The 15,697-nt window shown below is 36.3% G+C and overlaps 3 protein-coding genes across 3 annotated transcripts; 1 reads left to right on the top strand and 2 right to left on the bottom strand.

Moving 5' to 3' along the window:
• Positions 1 to 8,128: 8,128 nt before the first annotated feature.
• Positions 8,129 to 12,806, top strand: LOC112749835 (probable RNA helicase SDE3). Its single transcript, XM_025798251.3, has 5 exons — positions 8,129 to 8,310; positions 8,828 to 9,645; positions 9,762 to 9,935; positions 10,479 to 11,930; positions 12,276 to 12,806. Exons 2-5 carry the CDS (start codon positions 8,857 to 8,859, stop codon positions 12,510 to 12,512), a joined length of 2,652 nt encoding a protein of 883 aa, XP_025654036.1. The 5' UTR covers positions 8,129 to 8,310; positions 8,828 to 8,856; the 3' UTR covers positions 12,513 to 12,806.
• A 90-nt stretch (positions 12,807 to 12,896) lies between these two features.
• LOC112749838 (non-specific lipid transfer protein GPI-anchored 25) lies at positions 12,897 to 13,989 on the bottom strand. Its single transcript, XM_025798254.3, has 3 exons — positions 13,511 to 13,989; positions 13,341 to 13,397; positions 12,897 to 13,244 (listed from the first exon to the last, which is right to left on the bottom strand). Exons 1-3 carry the CDS (start codon positions 13,863 to 13,865, stop codon positions 13,039 to 13,041), a joined length of 618 nt encoding a protein of 205 aa, XP_025654039.1. The 5' UTR covers positions 13,866 to 13,989; the 3' UTR covers positions 12,897 to 13,038.
• Positions 13,990 to 14,312: 323 nt separating this feature from the next.
• On the bottom strand, positions 14,313 to 15,542 carry LOC112749837 (non-specific lipid transfer protein GPI-anchored 20). The gene is made up of 4 exons (XM_025798253.3): positions 15,093 to 15,542; positions 14,945 to 14,971; positions 14,742 to 14,816; positions 14,313 to 14,647 (listed from the first exon to the last, which is right to left on the bottom strand). Exons 1-4 carry the CDS (start codon positions 15,430 to 15,432, stop codon positions 14,448 to 14,450), a joined length of 642 nt encoding a protein of 213 aa, XP_025654038.1. The 5' UTR covers positions 15,433 to 15,542; the 3' UTR covers positions 14,313 to 14,447.
• Positions 15,543 to 15,697: the final 155 nt, after the last annotated feature.

Raw genomic sequence — 15,697 nt, 5'->3', positions numbered from 1 at the left:
GTATTTCCGTCCAAGCACTTACATTGGAGGCTCGCGTGTGGGCACAGATCATGTCCCACTACATCTTTCCGAGCACTCATGAGTCTACATTCACTGCTGATATGGCTGTTCTAGTCTGGTACATTCTTACAGAGCAACCTCTCAACTTGCCAAGACTCATCCGGCAGGCTATGGGACACATGCAGATCTTGGGCAACCTACATTTTCCCGCATTGGTTACAGACTTGGTATCTGCAGCGGGAGTCTCCTATCGGACTGGGGATACGAAGGTCATGATCCCTAGGGAAGATCAGTTTGTCCCAAATGGGAAGTATATTAGACCTCCAGCATTTTTTGCTCCACCATCATCCACACCTCAGACACCTTCCACCAATTAGTTGTTCCTACGGATCCTTGAGAGGTTAGACCAGCAAGATCGGCGGATTGAGCAAATAAAGCACCACAACAAGCGCCGATACACTCACCTGAAGGAGCTCATTGTTGGTAATTGCCCACCTCTGAAAGAGACCGATACCCCGGATTCCACTTCACATGCCAGCCAGGACGAGCCGGACAGTGGAAGTGATGCTCCCAGCCCCACTTTGTTCATCACTGATGGCACGGAGGACCGTGCCAAGCCTTAAGTATGGGGAGGTCGGTGACCGATTTCCGAAGGTAACATCTCTCTCTCTCTCTCAACACCATTATTTTATTATCTTTTGTTAGCTAGGATAGATTGCATGGTAGTAGTTGCTTGCATGTATGTACTGCTTGGTTGAAGTAATAAATCCTTTTTCAAGACACTATTTTATAGAATTTCACTAATTTGAATAAAATTTTTTGTTAAACTTGTTTGAAGATTTTAATTTGGAACATGGTTTTAGAGCTAAGAACACACAACCTGTGAGATTTTGAGCTTAATTATATGGTTATATTATTTAACCAGGATTTTTATTCTTGTGTGTTTTCTTCTCTTTGATTGCAATATTTGGTTTGTTCCATTCTATATGTCCATTATTTAGTGTATATTCATGCATTTATGTGATTGAGGCCATCATTTGATTATAGCTCACTTATCCCAAATAGCCTACCGTTTTATTTGCCTTTGTTTGCCACTTAGAGCCTTTTAACTCCTTTTTTTGTTCTTTATGTTACCACATCACTAGCCTTAAGCGGAAAAACAAGTAATTACCCTATTTGAATCTTTGATTAGCTTAAGATAGTGTGTGTCAACTAAGTGTGGGAAAATGTGGAAGCTTTAGTTGATGAGAATGTGTTTTGTTTTTATTGACAAATATTGGGAATTTGGGTGCTCACTCGTGTGAAATTAGAAAAACCATATGCATTGATATATTATGCTTTCATTCATATTAAAAAAGAAAAAAAAGAAAGAAAAAAAATGGCAAAGTGCCTCAAAAGAAGAATAAATGAATAAGGGGATAAAATCACCCCAATGTTAAGTTCAATAAAAGGATCAATGCATATGTGATGGAATTAGAATTAATACATGAGTGTGCGACAATATGCAAAAGTGAGACTTTGGGTGGCTAGGCTTGATTTTAGAATTGTATAGAGAGTGTGCATGTATTAGGTGAGAACTCAAGTTAGTCAAAGATTCAAATGACAGCTCACTTGGCCATACATATACCCTCACCCTTACCTTAGCCCCATTACAACCTTGAAAAGCCCTCATGATATTTGCATTTGTACACCAAATATTTGTTGATTGGTTAGATGAAGAACAAGTTTTAGAAAACATGACTAGAGGAGATTCGAGTGGATTAACCCCAAACACTTGAGCGTTTAGAGTGCATATACACTTCTAGTGAGGGTTCGGTGCTCTTTTCTGTGTTCCCGGCTTTCATGAGCTCTCTTCTTGCAAGTTTACTTGTACCTTATTGCGTGATTTGAATTAGTGAAATTTATTTATGCTTGTCTTAGAGAATTTGTTTACTTTTACCAAGTAAGGAAAAAGCATTTTAGCATGTAGTTGCATTCATATAGATAGGTTGCATTCCATAGGTCTCACCCTTTTTCCCGTCACTCTTTTGGTTTCCTTGAGTTTAGCATGAGGACATGCTAATGTTTAAGTATGGGGAGATTGATAAACCACTATTTTATGGTTTATCTTGTGCTAAATTGAGTAGATTTTATTAATTATTCGCACATTTATTCATACAAACTGCATGGTTTTACAAATCCTTCCTAATTTTGTTCCAAGATTAAAAACTTGCTTCCTAAACCTTTAAATTGTCAATTTTTAATTCTCCTTTATTACCATTCGATGCTGTGATGTGTTTGTGAAGTGTTTTTAGGTTTACAAGGTATGAATGGCTTGAAGGATGAAGAGGAAGCATCTTAAAGTAGAAGGAACACAAGAAACTAAGGAGCTTAGCAGCGAGGATTGACGCGCACGCATGGCTGACGCGTGCACGTGAATTGGAGCATTTTACAACGACGCGTACGTGTGACAAGCGCAGAAGTCCAGCGACGCGTACGCGTGACAGAACGTCACGTGCTGCACTAATCAAAACTCACATGGGGCGATTTTGGGCTGATTTTGGACCCAGTTTCAAGCCCAAAAACACAGTCTAGAGGCAGTGGTGTAGCAGAGACTGGGGACACACTTTACTTTTATTTTCACTTTAGTTTTTGTTTTTTTTTTTTGAATTCGAGAGAGGGAAAAACGCTACTTCTCCTAGGGTTCTTAGATTTCTTAGTTTTGTGCTTTGGATTGGATATTAAGAGAGCTGCTATTACCTTCGATTGAAGTCTTCATCGTTATAGTTTGCCTTTCTATCACTCTACTCTTTTGTTTTCCATCTAATTGCTTGTGGTCATATATGGATATTGTTAATTTTGAATTATTAATGCAATGAACTATTTTTATATTTAATTCCATTACTTGTTTGATTTCTTTCAATTAATTATCAGCTCCAAATTTGTTTTTTTTATTAATTTAATTTTAATTACCATGTCTTCCATTTATTCTTATGCCATGTTGTTGAAAATGGCATTTATGTTATTGATTTGAAGCTCCAACTTGGCTTGGGAGTTGATTAATTGGACACCCTTGAGTTGGAATACTCAAGTATTAATTTGTAATTGGGGATTGCTGGCTAACTCAATTTTCACTAACTCTAATCCTTCCCTATGAAGTGATTAGGACTTGTGAATCAGTGTTAGTGTTACCCACTTGACTTTCCTTTATTAGTTAACGGATAACTAAATGGAAACAACAACCATTTACTGTTATACTTGAAAAAAATTAACAAGGATAGAAACTCCAATTAATCTTCTCCTAGCCAAGGCCTTTTATTTCAAATACGTAACACCTCTTGTCATTATACATTGCTTTAATTTCTGCTTATTTAATTTCTCCGTTCTCAACCTTAAAAATACTCAGAAAATTCATGATCAATAATTTACACTGCTGTGTCAACTCTTTGGAAAATGACATAGGAACTCTACTCCCAGTTATTTATCCTTAATTGTGACATCTTTTAAATTGATAGTGGGAATTTCGTCGGTTAAGACTGTACTCACAACGCAGTTTAGAAAATATAATTTTTAGAAATTCTTAACCGGCATTTTTTCCACCCATCAGTGCTATAGCTCGGAAATATAACAAGAAAATCAAGCTGAGGACATTTGGCGAAGGAGACCTCATACTAAGAAAAATAGAAGAAGCACGGAAACCACCAGGACATGAAAAATTAAACGCCAGCTGGGAAGGACCATTCCGAATAGACAAAGTCATCGGCCGAGGAGCATATAAACTCCAAACACTAGAGGGTGCAGCACTACCAAACAACTGGAACATCTCTTCTCTGAAACTATATTACAGTTAGTCTATAAGTCGGATATGGTGATGTATTCTTTTTTCTACTACTAGATTTTATCCCTAAGTTAGGTTTGTTGGAGAGGTTTTAACGAGGCATACCACCCGCGCCTTTACAATCGCTAAAGGTTCTTATTCTGACAATTCAATAAATATAATAATATATACCATCTCCTATCAGCTCAAAAGTATTTGTCTTATGTACCATTCAAATAAGTACAAATAACACAAAGCACTTTCTTGCAAGAAAGCTATCAAACCATCCAAACAGATTTTCAAAAAGAAAATCATATAATAACTGAAAATGCACTAAGCATGCAATCAAAAGTTACAAACAACGTACCAAATATCTTTTGGCTAAAACTACAAGCCAACAGTCTCCGAAACCATACAAACGTATAAATACACTACTCTATTACAAAGATCAAGGGACATTCGGGTTCTTATCCTCCCCCTCATCATCATTCTCCTCATCATCCACCAATTTTCCACCAATAACAACCTTGCATGGATCCATGGAAAACAAATCCACCTCAGGAGCCAATATCTTTGCTTGCTCAACTGCCCTATCAAAGCCAGCAGAAAACATTTCCAGCCCATGCTCCTCTTTATCAATCTCCAGCTATTTTTCTCCACGCTAAGCACCACCAACCTAGACTCTAGTGTATTCTTTTTCTCTTCAAATTTCTTTCTAACATTGTCAACTAGAGCTACCTTCTCCTCTAAGAAATTTACCAGGTCTAGAACCTCACACAGCTTCTTACTTTTCTCCGAATTTTTTTGCACCAACTAATCAACAGCAGCCCTGTCAAAAGCATCTCGTGCACATTTAAGCTCCTGAGTTCGGCTAATAAAAATCAGTCGAGCTCCTATTACCTAACCAAACAACATACAGCAAATAAAAACTCAGCAATATTAACTATAATGAAAATTACCCCAAACATAAACACAAACATACCTGGAAGTATTGAGAAACACCAATATCCCCAGCATCATGAACGAGCTTAATATCAGAAGGACTCTGACGATACTTGTCGGCCACCATAGGGAAGGGAAAATGCTCACTGCATAACGAAGTCAAGTCCTGGTCACCCCTATACCCATGCAACATTCTTAGGTTCTCAGTAAACCTCTTCACCTGCTCAAAATCGACCTCTTTCCTGCCAATCTTTTCCTCGGTGACACCTACAACCTTCTCCTTTTTGCTATCCCCCCTTTTTCCTCTTATAACTAACCTTTTTCCCTGGCGAAGGCTGATTAACTTCTGTACCTTTCTCTTCCATAGCGTGGCTACTCGAACCTTGCCTCTCAACGTTTTTAGTCCGAAAGAAAGCTCGCATACTACTTGACGTCACCTTCAGGGCCTTCTCAACTACAACAAACAAACACATATCAACACATCACATAAACAAAATAAATCAAAATTCATCCCATTATTACCTATATACTTTGACAATGCATCTTTATCTGATTCCAACTCAAGAAGTTCCATAACAGACAACAAATCAGACAAAAAAATGTTTACCAAAAACTCATCAACAATCATCTAATTCTTATACTCCATCCTTTCCATACCCAGTATTTGTCTAGGCCTCGGAACCCAGAACAGCGAAAACTTCTCTAACAGACATTCATCAAAATACCATGGAAATTCATTTTCAGCAACACCAACTTTCACAAACATCAACTTAAAGCCCTTATAAGAAGATTTATACAAGCTAAAAATGGCATGGCCAGGGGCACTAGTCAAGTTCAACCAACACCCCCTCCTAACACCTTTACATTGAAATAAGGTGAAGAACACCTCTAATGACGGTTCTACTTCAAGGTAATCCATCAACACCTCAAATGCCCTCACAAATGCCCAAGAGTTTGGGTGTAGCTACGAAGGAGCACACTTCAACTGCATCAATACTCCACATTCAAACTCCGATAACGGGAGCCTAACACCCAATTTCACAAACACACAACTATACATAAAAAAGAATTTAAAACTGTCACCTCGGTAGTATACACGATTAACAACATTACAAGTCAAAAACCTAAAACCTAATATTAATACATGAACCTTCTCTAATCCACGACGATGAAGAACCTAACTGAGACACACTATGTTCATCATCAAAAACCGAAACCCACTTCTTTACTGAATCTGCAACCCAACCAAAGGGATCACTTGGATCCCACACAAATACTTCCTCAACTATTTTATCACTTTCCTTGTCAATCTCCTTATCTTTTCGACCCTAGTACTCTTCTTCGACACATTTTTTTCTTTCTCCATCCCAAAAAACAGACTGAAAAACAAAAATGAGAAAGAAATCGAAGTAAAAATCACTAACATTTTCTGTTCATCTTCAGCAAATACCCAACAACAAAATCCGAATGGATAATCAAAGGTCCAAACTTTCACCCACTAACCCACTACACACACCTTCAGAAGACTAGTAAAATATTCCCCAACAAATCACCGATGTTGATCAAAAGAGCACTTCATAAATCAATGGACGATATTAATAACCGTTTCATTTTTCAATATGCATTAACTGCAGCTGTCTTTTCAAATATTTTCTCTCTCATCTTCACACCTTTTCAAATATTAATATTCTTTTTTTAATATTTTATTGAATATATGGTAATAATAAATACAAACTAATTAATAAATTATTCAAATTTAAAAATATCATTTATTATGAAACTAAATAAATAATTCTCAAATATAATTTTTAAATATATAAATAATAAATATTAAAATACGGTTATTACATTAATAATAATAATCCTATAATATAATATTAGTATGGTACAAATCGATAAAGATATATCAATATAAGAATAACGTGGATTAACTAAAATTTTATGTATATTAAAATTCAATTAAATTTACATATATTTTTCTCAAAAAATTATTAATAGATTAATAATATTATTGATATTTTGAGTTTGTTGAGTTTATAAATAGTCTCCATAATATATATATATATATATATATATATATATATATATATATATATATATATATATATATATTATGTTTTATTTCATTTAGTATTAGTAGCCTACTCATAGTGTATTTTAGTGCAAAGATATCAAAGAGAATTATTAATTTAGTTTAAAGAGATAAAAAATTAAATTTATTATTACTCAAAAAAATTTTACTATATATCAAATAATGTGTTCATTAGTTTTTATTTTATTGTGAAAATTATCTAGATCATAATACTAATAGTATATTATAAGATTATTATTATTAATGTACTAACCGAATTTTAATATTTATTATTTATATATTTAAAAATTATATTTGAGAATTATTCATAATAAATGATATTTTAAATTTGAATAATTTATTAAAAAAATATTAATATAATGAATTAAAAAAATTTTAAAAAGATATTGTTTAAAGAATAGGAACAAATAAATTTCTAACAAATTTAAATTTAGAGACAATTATGTGTCTGTCTATTTTTGAACATGATACGTCAATATTTTCTGTTTAAAATTGACAAAAAATTACTCATAAAGACTGCGTTGTGCTACGAAAAGAGAAAAAGAACCAAAGTAAATTATTTTTATTGTAAAAAATTGCTTTATCATTCTAAAAAATGGATAAAAATCGAATTGATACTTCACTCTCAATATTAGTAATAGAAGGAATATAAGTCCAATGTGATTGAAGTTATATATGTCATCTAACTAGTATTGTGAGTTGTGACGCATATAGCCATATATGATGACTATATAAGTGGATCGAGTATCGTAAATCGTAAGCATGAAAGGTAAGGAAATAACACAGCTCATATACCTTACTTTTGTTTCCTTTCATTTGGAGTAGGAAGGAAGAAATGGAGCAAAACACCTAAATTAGTGAAAAACAAAAAATAAATAAAATAAAATTTTGAATGAGTATTTTTGTTATTGATAAATTTTTTTATTATTCTCAGACGAATTGTTTGATTTATTTTATAATAATTTTTTTAAAAAAGTTTATTACTTTTTAATAATTTTTTTATTAAAAACGTATCCATTAAATTACAAAGAGATTACAAATTCTTGGTTACTTGTTAGTGACCAAATTCGAGTGTTTAATGTGATAACAGTGGGCAATAGGTTGAGACTGAAATTAAATCCGGGGACTAAATTAAATTCACGATAGTGGTCAAATATTAAAATTAAAATTTTAATTTGAGATATTTTTAAAAATGAGAAAAGAGAATAAAAATTTTTGTGATAAAAAATCTTTGATAATATTCTTTTAAAATATTTTTATTTTAATATTTTAAATTTTAAATTTAATTCATAATATTTAACATAATTCAATTCAATATATTTTATATCAGGTACAAAATAGTCTCATCCTCTGGGGCTCTCGCTTCACCTCCCTTCTAAACGTTGCCGAAGCCGAAGAGTGTTTCCGAGGAAGCAGGGGAGTGTGAGTATCTAACTCACTCTCACTCTCACCCATTTTCATCTCCAGAATTTCTTCTCTGGTAAGCTTTCATCGCAAAAATCCTCCTTTTCCTTTTTCGAATTCCCCAAAGTCATTTTTCCGTAGAAATAAATAACAAAACCACGTCACATAATGCCACCCTGCAAATTTCAAATTTTCATCGCATTGTTATTTTTATTTTCTTAGTATTTTGTTTGCGATTTATGTCCTCTGCAAAATCACAAATATTGAAGAGCTGCTTGCAAGTTTACCTAATGCTAGCGTATTGTTTTGTGGGCGTAATTTTGTTTTGTTGGTTCGTGTTTGTTTCTCCTGTATTTGGTTGTATGTTATGGAAGAGATAAATGTGTAATTTAGGTTCTATTGAGAGATAATCTTTTAACTTAGTAATGATTTTGGATCCTCTCCTTTTGCTTGATGACAAGAGATTTTTCTCTTATGTGAGATACACTATTTTTATGGTGGAGTGACCTAACAGATACTCTCTTTAGGGATGCTTTGACTTTATCATCTATGTTTTTTCCTTCTCTGAAATTCTCATCTTGTATCTTTTGCAGAACTGAGTTGGAAGTTCTATTCATCCCCGATGAGTACTGTTGGATATAGGTCAGATGATGAATGCTCTTATGTTGGAGGAAAAGGAGAAATCGGGTTTCTAGATTTTGAGGAAGAGAAATCTGTTTGTAGTTACGCTGCTATTGATGATGGCGATCCGGTTATCATATCCGTCCCATTTGCATTTGTGAATGGGAAGCCTCAATCAGTGTTTGTTGGAGATACTGCTGTGGATTTAATAACCATCAATAATACCACCAAAGAGCCTGTGCAGTTGTGGACTGTTCATATTTTTGCCTCAAATCCTCAGAACACTTTCACTCTTTCTCTGATGGAACCTCCATCAGCAAATTCAAATTCAAATGGAGATTCAGATGAGGGCTTTCTCGAATCATTTGGATTGGAGGATAGAATGCTTCAGCCTGGTGAGATTTTAAAAATATGGTTGTCTTGCAAGACAAAAGAAATGGGCATGTACCAATCAATTGTGCATTTTGATGTTGGAGAAGAAAGAATAGAAAGGGTGGTTTTTGTCTTAGTTGAAGACAAGATTTCGAAATCGTTGGCTTCTAAGAGGCCTTATTCTCGACAAAGAAGAAAAGACAAATTTGCAGTAGATAATTTCATTGCAGGCTCACGTCCTGCAGGGAAAACAAATCGGGCCTACATTAATAGGCTTCCAAAATATGATATTCCTGGGGATATTAGAAACTTGCTTGAGAGCAATCAGATCCCTGAAGCTGTTGAAGGTGGTCTAACAAGAAAGAATTATGCTTCTTTTTTCAAAACGTTGGTGATAATGGAAGAAATACAATTAGAGGTAAGCTAATTTGTTTATTCATAAAGAAAGAACAAAAAGAGAGTAGCTTACGAATGATCATATGCAAAGACTGATCTTGGTTCCCTTTGTATTCTTGTCACCGACTTATGCTTCAGGAAGACATGAGGACTTATGACATGGAATGCGTAACAATGAGGAAGAGACCCAATCAATTTTTGTCCATGTTGGTTCCTGGGCTTGCTGAGAGAAGACCATCACTGGTTCATGGGGATTTCATCTTTGCCAAACTAGCATCTGAAAATGATAAGAACACTGGACGCCCTTATCAGGTTTGTTAATTATTTAGCTGCATATCACATTGTCTTTTCATACTCCTTGGACAAATCAACTTATTAACTAGAAATCATTATACCAGAATCTGGTCGTTAGAACTAGTCCGCAGATGCTTAACAGTAATTATTCATTCATATATTTCAGCTTTATCAATGGAGTTATTATTACTTTGTTTGGACTCTTAATTAGGAATCTATGGCATTTATAATTTGATTGCATGCAATTGGGAAATGACAAATACTGTTAAGATATGCATATGAATATGATTGTATTGATATATAATTGGTAAGCATAAATTGTAGAATCTAGAAATTATATTATACTATTATAATTTTTTTTTTGAACTTACAGACTGGTATTCTGAACTTTAATTTAGCCAAAGCTATATATATATATATATATATATATATATATATTTGGGATATTTTATTCTTCATAATATGTTCATATCTGATTTTCTTTCAAACAAGTCTGAGAATATATTTATCAAGTTACTGTCAATATTCTGCCGATGTAAAATCATATGTGAATTTTTATAGGGATTTATCCATCGTGTTGAAGCTGATGAGATCTTTTTGAAGTTTGATAATGAATTTCACCTGCGTCATAGAGATGGAAATCTTTATGATGTTCACTTCACCTACAATAGGATCAATATGAGAAGGTTGTATCAAGCAGTTGAGGCAGCCAGTGGCTTAGGATCCGAGTTCCTTTTTCCATCTACTTTAGCCAGGAAGAGGTTCATTGAAACCACTGATCTGATTCCCATATCTGGTACTTTTAATGATGAGCAAATTTCTTCAATCAAAAGTATTCTTGGTTGCAAAGGGGCGCCACCATATCTGATTTATGGGCCTCCAGGTACGGGAAAGACTAAGACAATAGTAGAAGCAGTTCTCCAGCTCTACAAACATAATAAGAATGCCCGCATTCTTGTCTGTGCACCATCAAATAGTGCAGCAGACCACATATTAGAGAAACTGCTTGCTGAGAAGTCTGTTGAGTTTCAAGAAAATGAAATATTCAGGCTCAATGCTTCTACCAGGCCATATGAGGATATCAAACCTGAAATTATCCGTTTCTGCTTCTTTGATGAGTTGATATTTAAGTGCCCGCCAGTCAGTGCCCTCAGGCATTATAGGATTATAATATCAACATATATGAGTGCCTGTCTTCTTTATGCAGAAGATGTTTCACGGGGTCATTTCTCTCACATTTTCTTGGATGAGGCTGGCCAAGCCTCAGAACCTGAAACCATGATCCCTATATCCCATCTCTGCAGAAGGGAAACTGTTGTTGTTCTAGCTGGAGACCCAATGCAGTTGGGTCCAGTAATTTATTCGAAGAAAGCAGATACACATGGATTGGGGACATCATACCTGGCACGACTGTTTCAATGTGAGATGTATGCAACTGGAGATGCAAATTATGCAACGACATTGGTTAATAATTATCGATGCCATCCAGAGATATTACATCTCCCTTCAAAGCTGTTTTATAATGGGGCGTTGATTGCATGCAGAGACAAGACAACCTTCATGGTGAGTCCTGGCTTCCTCCCTAATGAGGAGTTTCCCATTCTTTTCTTTGGCATCCAAGGATGTGATGAAAGAGAAGGGAATAACCCCTCATGGTTCAACCGAATTGAAGTGAGCAAAGTTGTCGAAGTTGTCAAGAGGCTGACAGCTGGTGGGAATATAATGGAGGAACACATTGGCATAATAGCACCATATAGGCAACAAGTACTCAAAATTAAACAGACTCTTGAAAATCAAGAGATGCCTGATATCAAAGTTGGTAGTGTTGAACAGTTTCAAGGACAAGAGAAGGAAGTTATTATCATATCAACTGTTCGATCAACCATCAAACACAATGAGTTTGACAGAGTCCACTGTCTTGGCTTTTTGAGCAATCATAGAAGGTTTAATGTGGCTGTAACTCGTGCCATATCATTGTTGGTTATCATCGGGAATCCACACATTATTTGCAAGGTATTGCCTTTTTCTCTAATTAGCCATGAGTTGATGTCCAGTTAGTTGTCTATAATCTATATGATTAGCTTTATGCTATGAATGGGGTATTTCTATATATTATCTGAAAGATTGCATTCCATATTCACTTAAAGGTAGTATTACTATTACTTGTATGAATGATACCGAGAACTCGGAAATGCTTACTTTAGACATTAATTCGGTTGGTCTTTCTAGAGGATAATTATTGCTAGAAAATATACAAAAATGAAGATGATTAATAGTGAAAACTGGATAAAACCCTATTGTTAGATAGATCCTTGGTTTTGATAGTTATACACATTTTAATCTCCACTTGTTTGACAGGACAATTATTGGAGCCAAATGCTGTGGCACTGCGTAGACAATTCATCTTATCAGGGTTGTACACATCCTGATAAGCCAAAACCTTATGTTGAGGACGCTGGAGACAACAATGTGAAGCCTTATGGAGAGGTCAATGGAGAGGACTCTGTAGAATGGGGTCAAGATTTATCCCAGGTGGAGATTCCCAAACCTGTTACTGATGAGGCTGAATGGTCTGATGGCTGGAGAAGTAGTTGAAGATATCCGACTTAGAAATGATATAATTTTGCATGTTATTTACAAGTTTGAACTTGTACTCGCTACTACTAGTCTACTACAACTACTACTATGTTAGAAGTCTTACTTAGGAATGTGGGAAAAAGATATCAATGTTACGTTTTGTTACGATGGGGTGAAAAGAAGAGTCCCGTTCAGTTATAAACCCGGGCCAAGCTGTGATATTGAAAACCTGGAGGAATTCACTAATCACTATTTATAGTATTATTTAACCATTGGTGATGTATTTCCAAAATGAAAAGAAAACTTTAACCATTGGATTGTGAAAAGGCTATCATTTTTTCAATAATAAGTAATGGAGGCGTAACACAGTAACAGTTAATAGCAGTAGTTAGCAAAAAAGTGTGATTCAATGATATTGATATAGACTACCAACTAGTCACGTATATACAACTGCTACTGAAAGCAATGATAGTAAAGAAAATCATGCTACGTAGCAACCAGTTATGAAGGGTAATACTTACGCATACACATTGAGCACTATACACTATTGAGTGTTGAGGAGTGACAAAAAGATGGCAAGTGCTACTGAGAGTAGTAGCAGAGAGTTGCTGCTGCACAAGTGTGTTGAAGCTGCGCCGTTTCCATTTGACGACAATGGAAAGAAAAACGGCCTTCCTCTTCCAACGCTTCTTGGTGACCTACCACCAATCTTAGGTGCTGTTGAACTTCCTCCACCGCCACCCTGGATCCCTGTCAATCACAAACACCAAAACGTTAGTGTTCATTATGGTACTTGAAAACCATTAAAGATTAGAGAGAATAAGAGCCAAAAATGAGTTAAAGAACCAGATATGGTGAATCCCAGTGTCGCTGCGCTGTTGAGAGGTGGCAGAGCCGGTGATGCTGCACATGAAAAGAACAAGAATGGATGAATGAGAACACTGTGATGCGAATTGTGATGATAGAAAAACCAAGAACTTGTGAAAGATTGAAGAAAAGAAAGAAAGAAGAAGAACCTGAGCAAAGGAAATTTAAGGAAAGAGGAGGAGTTGGATTGCAAATGGAAGAAAGCGAGATGAGCCTTGTGGAGTTGATAGGGAACCCGAGGATGTTAGGGTAGCGTACGAAGTAGCACAGGCAGATTGCGCCGCCGGACTCCGCCGCCGAGTTGAAGGCGGCGCAGCAGTTGGCGGAAGGTCTCTCGTTGAGGTCGTTGGGCGGGGACGACACGTATGAAAGACACGCTGAGAACGACAGCAGCTCGTCGGTGCAGCCACCTGTCGCCGTCGGGGAAGTCGGCGCCTCCGTATGTGCAACCAGGGCGAGGAGGAGGACGAGTGCTGCAGTGACGCCGGTAGCCATGGTTGGCATTCACGGGAGCAAGAGAATTGAGATTACGTTTACACTCTCGCTAGCTTTACGCATAAAGCTTTCTTTTGATTAGTTAATTTTATAACTATCAAACAATTAGGGTGCGTTTGGCTGTGTTTTCATTTACTATTGATCTTAATTCCAGTTTAATTTCGATTTAAACGAATACTTGTGATTACAAGGTCAAGAACAGGGCAGACCGTTGGGACTAATTCTGCATTGGCGGGAGGGAACCCGCACAGTTTAACTGAATTCCCGCAATTGCCCTTCGAGTTTTTGCATAACTGCGTTGAGTCATTACAACTCGAGTAAAAATATTTTTATGGAAAAATAATAGTTAAAATGTAGACCGATGTTATATTAAAGTTTGTTTGTGCATAATTCCGCCATTTTCTTTTATCACTTAAAAGTGAAGTGGAATAAGTAAATTAACGTGTAGACTAAATGGAAACAATAAGAATTTATTGTGCTCATTTGTGGATACAATCATTGCCTTTTCATTTGATAAATAGTGTGTCTCCCAATGCGGGTATGAATGAATCAGAGCAAAACCCAAAGAAATAACCATGCATTGCACACAACCTAGTAGTGTTTAAGAACACCATATCCCAACGCAACAAGTACGGCAGAAGGCAGGAGACTGTAAGATGAAACGGCGGATGATGGAGTCAGACCGGCACGGCCACTAGTCGCAGAAGGGGCACCAGAGTCAACCGATGGAGGGATCGTGTCAGATTCCGGGGCCAGAGAAGGTGTAACTGGTGAGGGGAGAAGAGGAGAATCTGTTAAAACAAAAGAGAAGCTGATATTAGTATTCACAGTTGAGATAAGTATTTTTGTTACACTAAGTTCTTTTGGTGAATATTAGTAAAGTACCTTGAGGACTTGGAGATGGAATCAATCCAGAAGGAGCAGATGCAGGGGAAAGAGATGGTCCAAGTGCTGCTGGTCCTGCAAGAACAAATCAAAATCATTCAAAGTACTAGTTATTAGTTCAAATGAAAAAGATTTATACTTTACTTGCATAAAAAGAAGCCAAGGAATTTCAGAAGGGAAGGGAAATTGAATACTGGCATTACCTGGAGCAGGAAGAGGAGAACCCGTGCCTGCAAAGTAAGGAAGAGAGAAAATTAAATGTCTTTAGTCTTATTGATGGGAAGATCAGAATTAGATTTCACAAACAAACATTATTACTAATGAGTAATGAAATTGAAGAAATATATATACTTTTGCATTGAACAGGAACACCAGGCAAATTGCAAGCACGAGGAAGAGAGATGGCCAAGGTTCTATTGAACGGTATTCTGAAGGGAACACTGCCGGTGACAATGAGGCACAAACAATCCATGCCGCCACTTGTGAGGGACTTGACTGAATTGCAGCACGCCGCCGTGGGGGAGGTGCTATTGGAACTGCTGCCTGTGAGGTAGCCAACACATGGGGTGAAGGAAGTGCTTATCGTCGATGTGTTGCAAGGGGTACTGATCTGGGCATAGGCCGGCACAACCATTGCCACAGCCACGGCTAACACCGCAACTATGCGGCACAGAGGCCCCAAGCGTTCCATGTGTGTTTTCTACTTAAGATTTTGGATTTGCTAGGAGTTGATTCTCTAGTGGACTTCTTGTGCTTTTGAAGTACAAAGAAAAACTGGGTCAGCGAGTTTTATGATTGGGAAAGAACAGGATGAACCAATTTATATTAAGGAAGGGAAACTCAAAGTTGGTTCAAGAGTTCAACTACCATAACTAATCACTAATCAGTGGGAAATGGATAACAGAATCATTCTTTATTAGGTCAGCTGCTAAGGTGGATAACCGAATCCATGTAGC

The sequence above is a fragment of the Arachis hypogaea genome, chromosome 15 (genome assembly GCF_003086295.3).
Source record: "Arachis hypogaea cultivar Tifrunner chromosome 15, arahy.Tifrunner.gnm2.J5K5, whole genome shotgun sequence".
In the NCBI taxonomy this organism is placed as follows: domain Eukaryota; kingdom Viridiplantae; phylum Streptophyta; class Magnoliopsida; order Fabales; family Fabaceae; genus Arachis; species Arachis hypogaea.
Note: the sequence above shows the minus strand (reverse complement) of the source record. Positions and strands in the feature narration are given on the sequence as shown.

Excerpts from the sequence above, each read along its gene's own strand:
- LOC112749835 (XM_025798251.3), top strand. The coding sequence starts at position 8,857 with ATGAGTACTGTTGGATATAGGTCAGATGATGAATGCTCTTATGTTGGA. Across the intron at positions 9,646-9,761 it reads TGGAAGAAATACAATTAGAG|GAAGACATGAGGACTTATGA; the intron begins GTAAGCTAATTT and ends CTTATGCTTCAG. Across the intron at positions 11,931-12,275 it reads ATCCACACATTATTTGCAAG|GACAATTATTGGAGCCAAAT; the intron begins GTATTGCCTTTT and ends CTTGTTTGACAG.
- LOC112749838 (XM_025798254.3), bottom strand. The coding sequence starts at position 13,865 with ATGCCAACCATGGCTACCGGCGTCACTGCAGCACTCGTCCTCCTCCTC. Across the intron at positions 13,398-13,510 it reads CTTAAATTTCCTTTGCTCAG|CATCACCGGCTCTGCCACCT; the intron begins GTTCTTCTTCTT and ends TTTCATGTGCAG. Across the intron at positions 13,245-13,340 it reads ACTGGGATTCACCATATCTG|GGATCCAGGGTGGCGGTGGA; the intron begins GTTCTTTAACTC and ends TGTGATTGACAG.
- LOC112749837 (XM_025798253.3), bottom strand. The coding sequence starts at position 15,432 with ATGGAACGCTTGGGGCCTCTGTGCCGCATAGTTGCGGTGTTAGCCGTG. Across the intron at positions 14,972-15,092 it reads TGTTCCTGTTCAATGCAAAA|GCACGGGTTCTCCTCTTCCT; the intron begins GTATATATATTT and ends CTTACTTTGCAG. Across the intron at positions 14,648-14,741 it reads TCCATCTCCAAGTCCTCAAG|ATTCTCCTCTTCTCCCCTCA; the intron begins GTACTTTACTAA and ends TTGTTTTAACAG.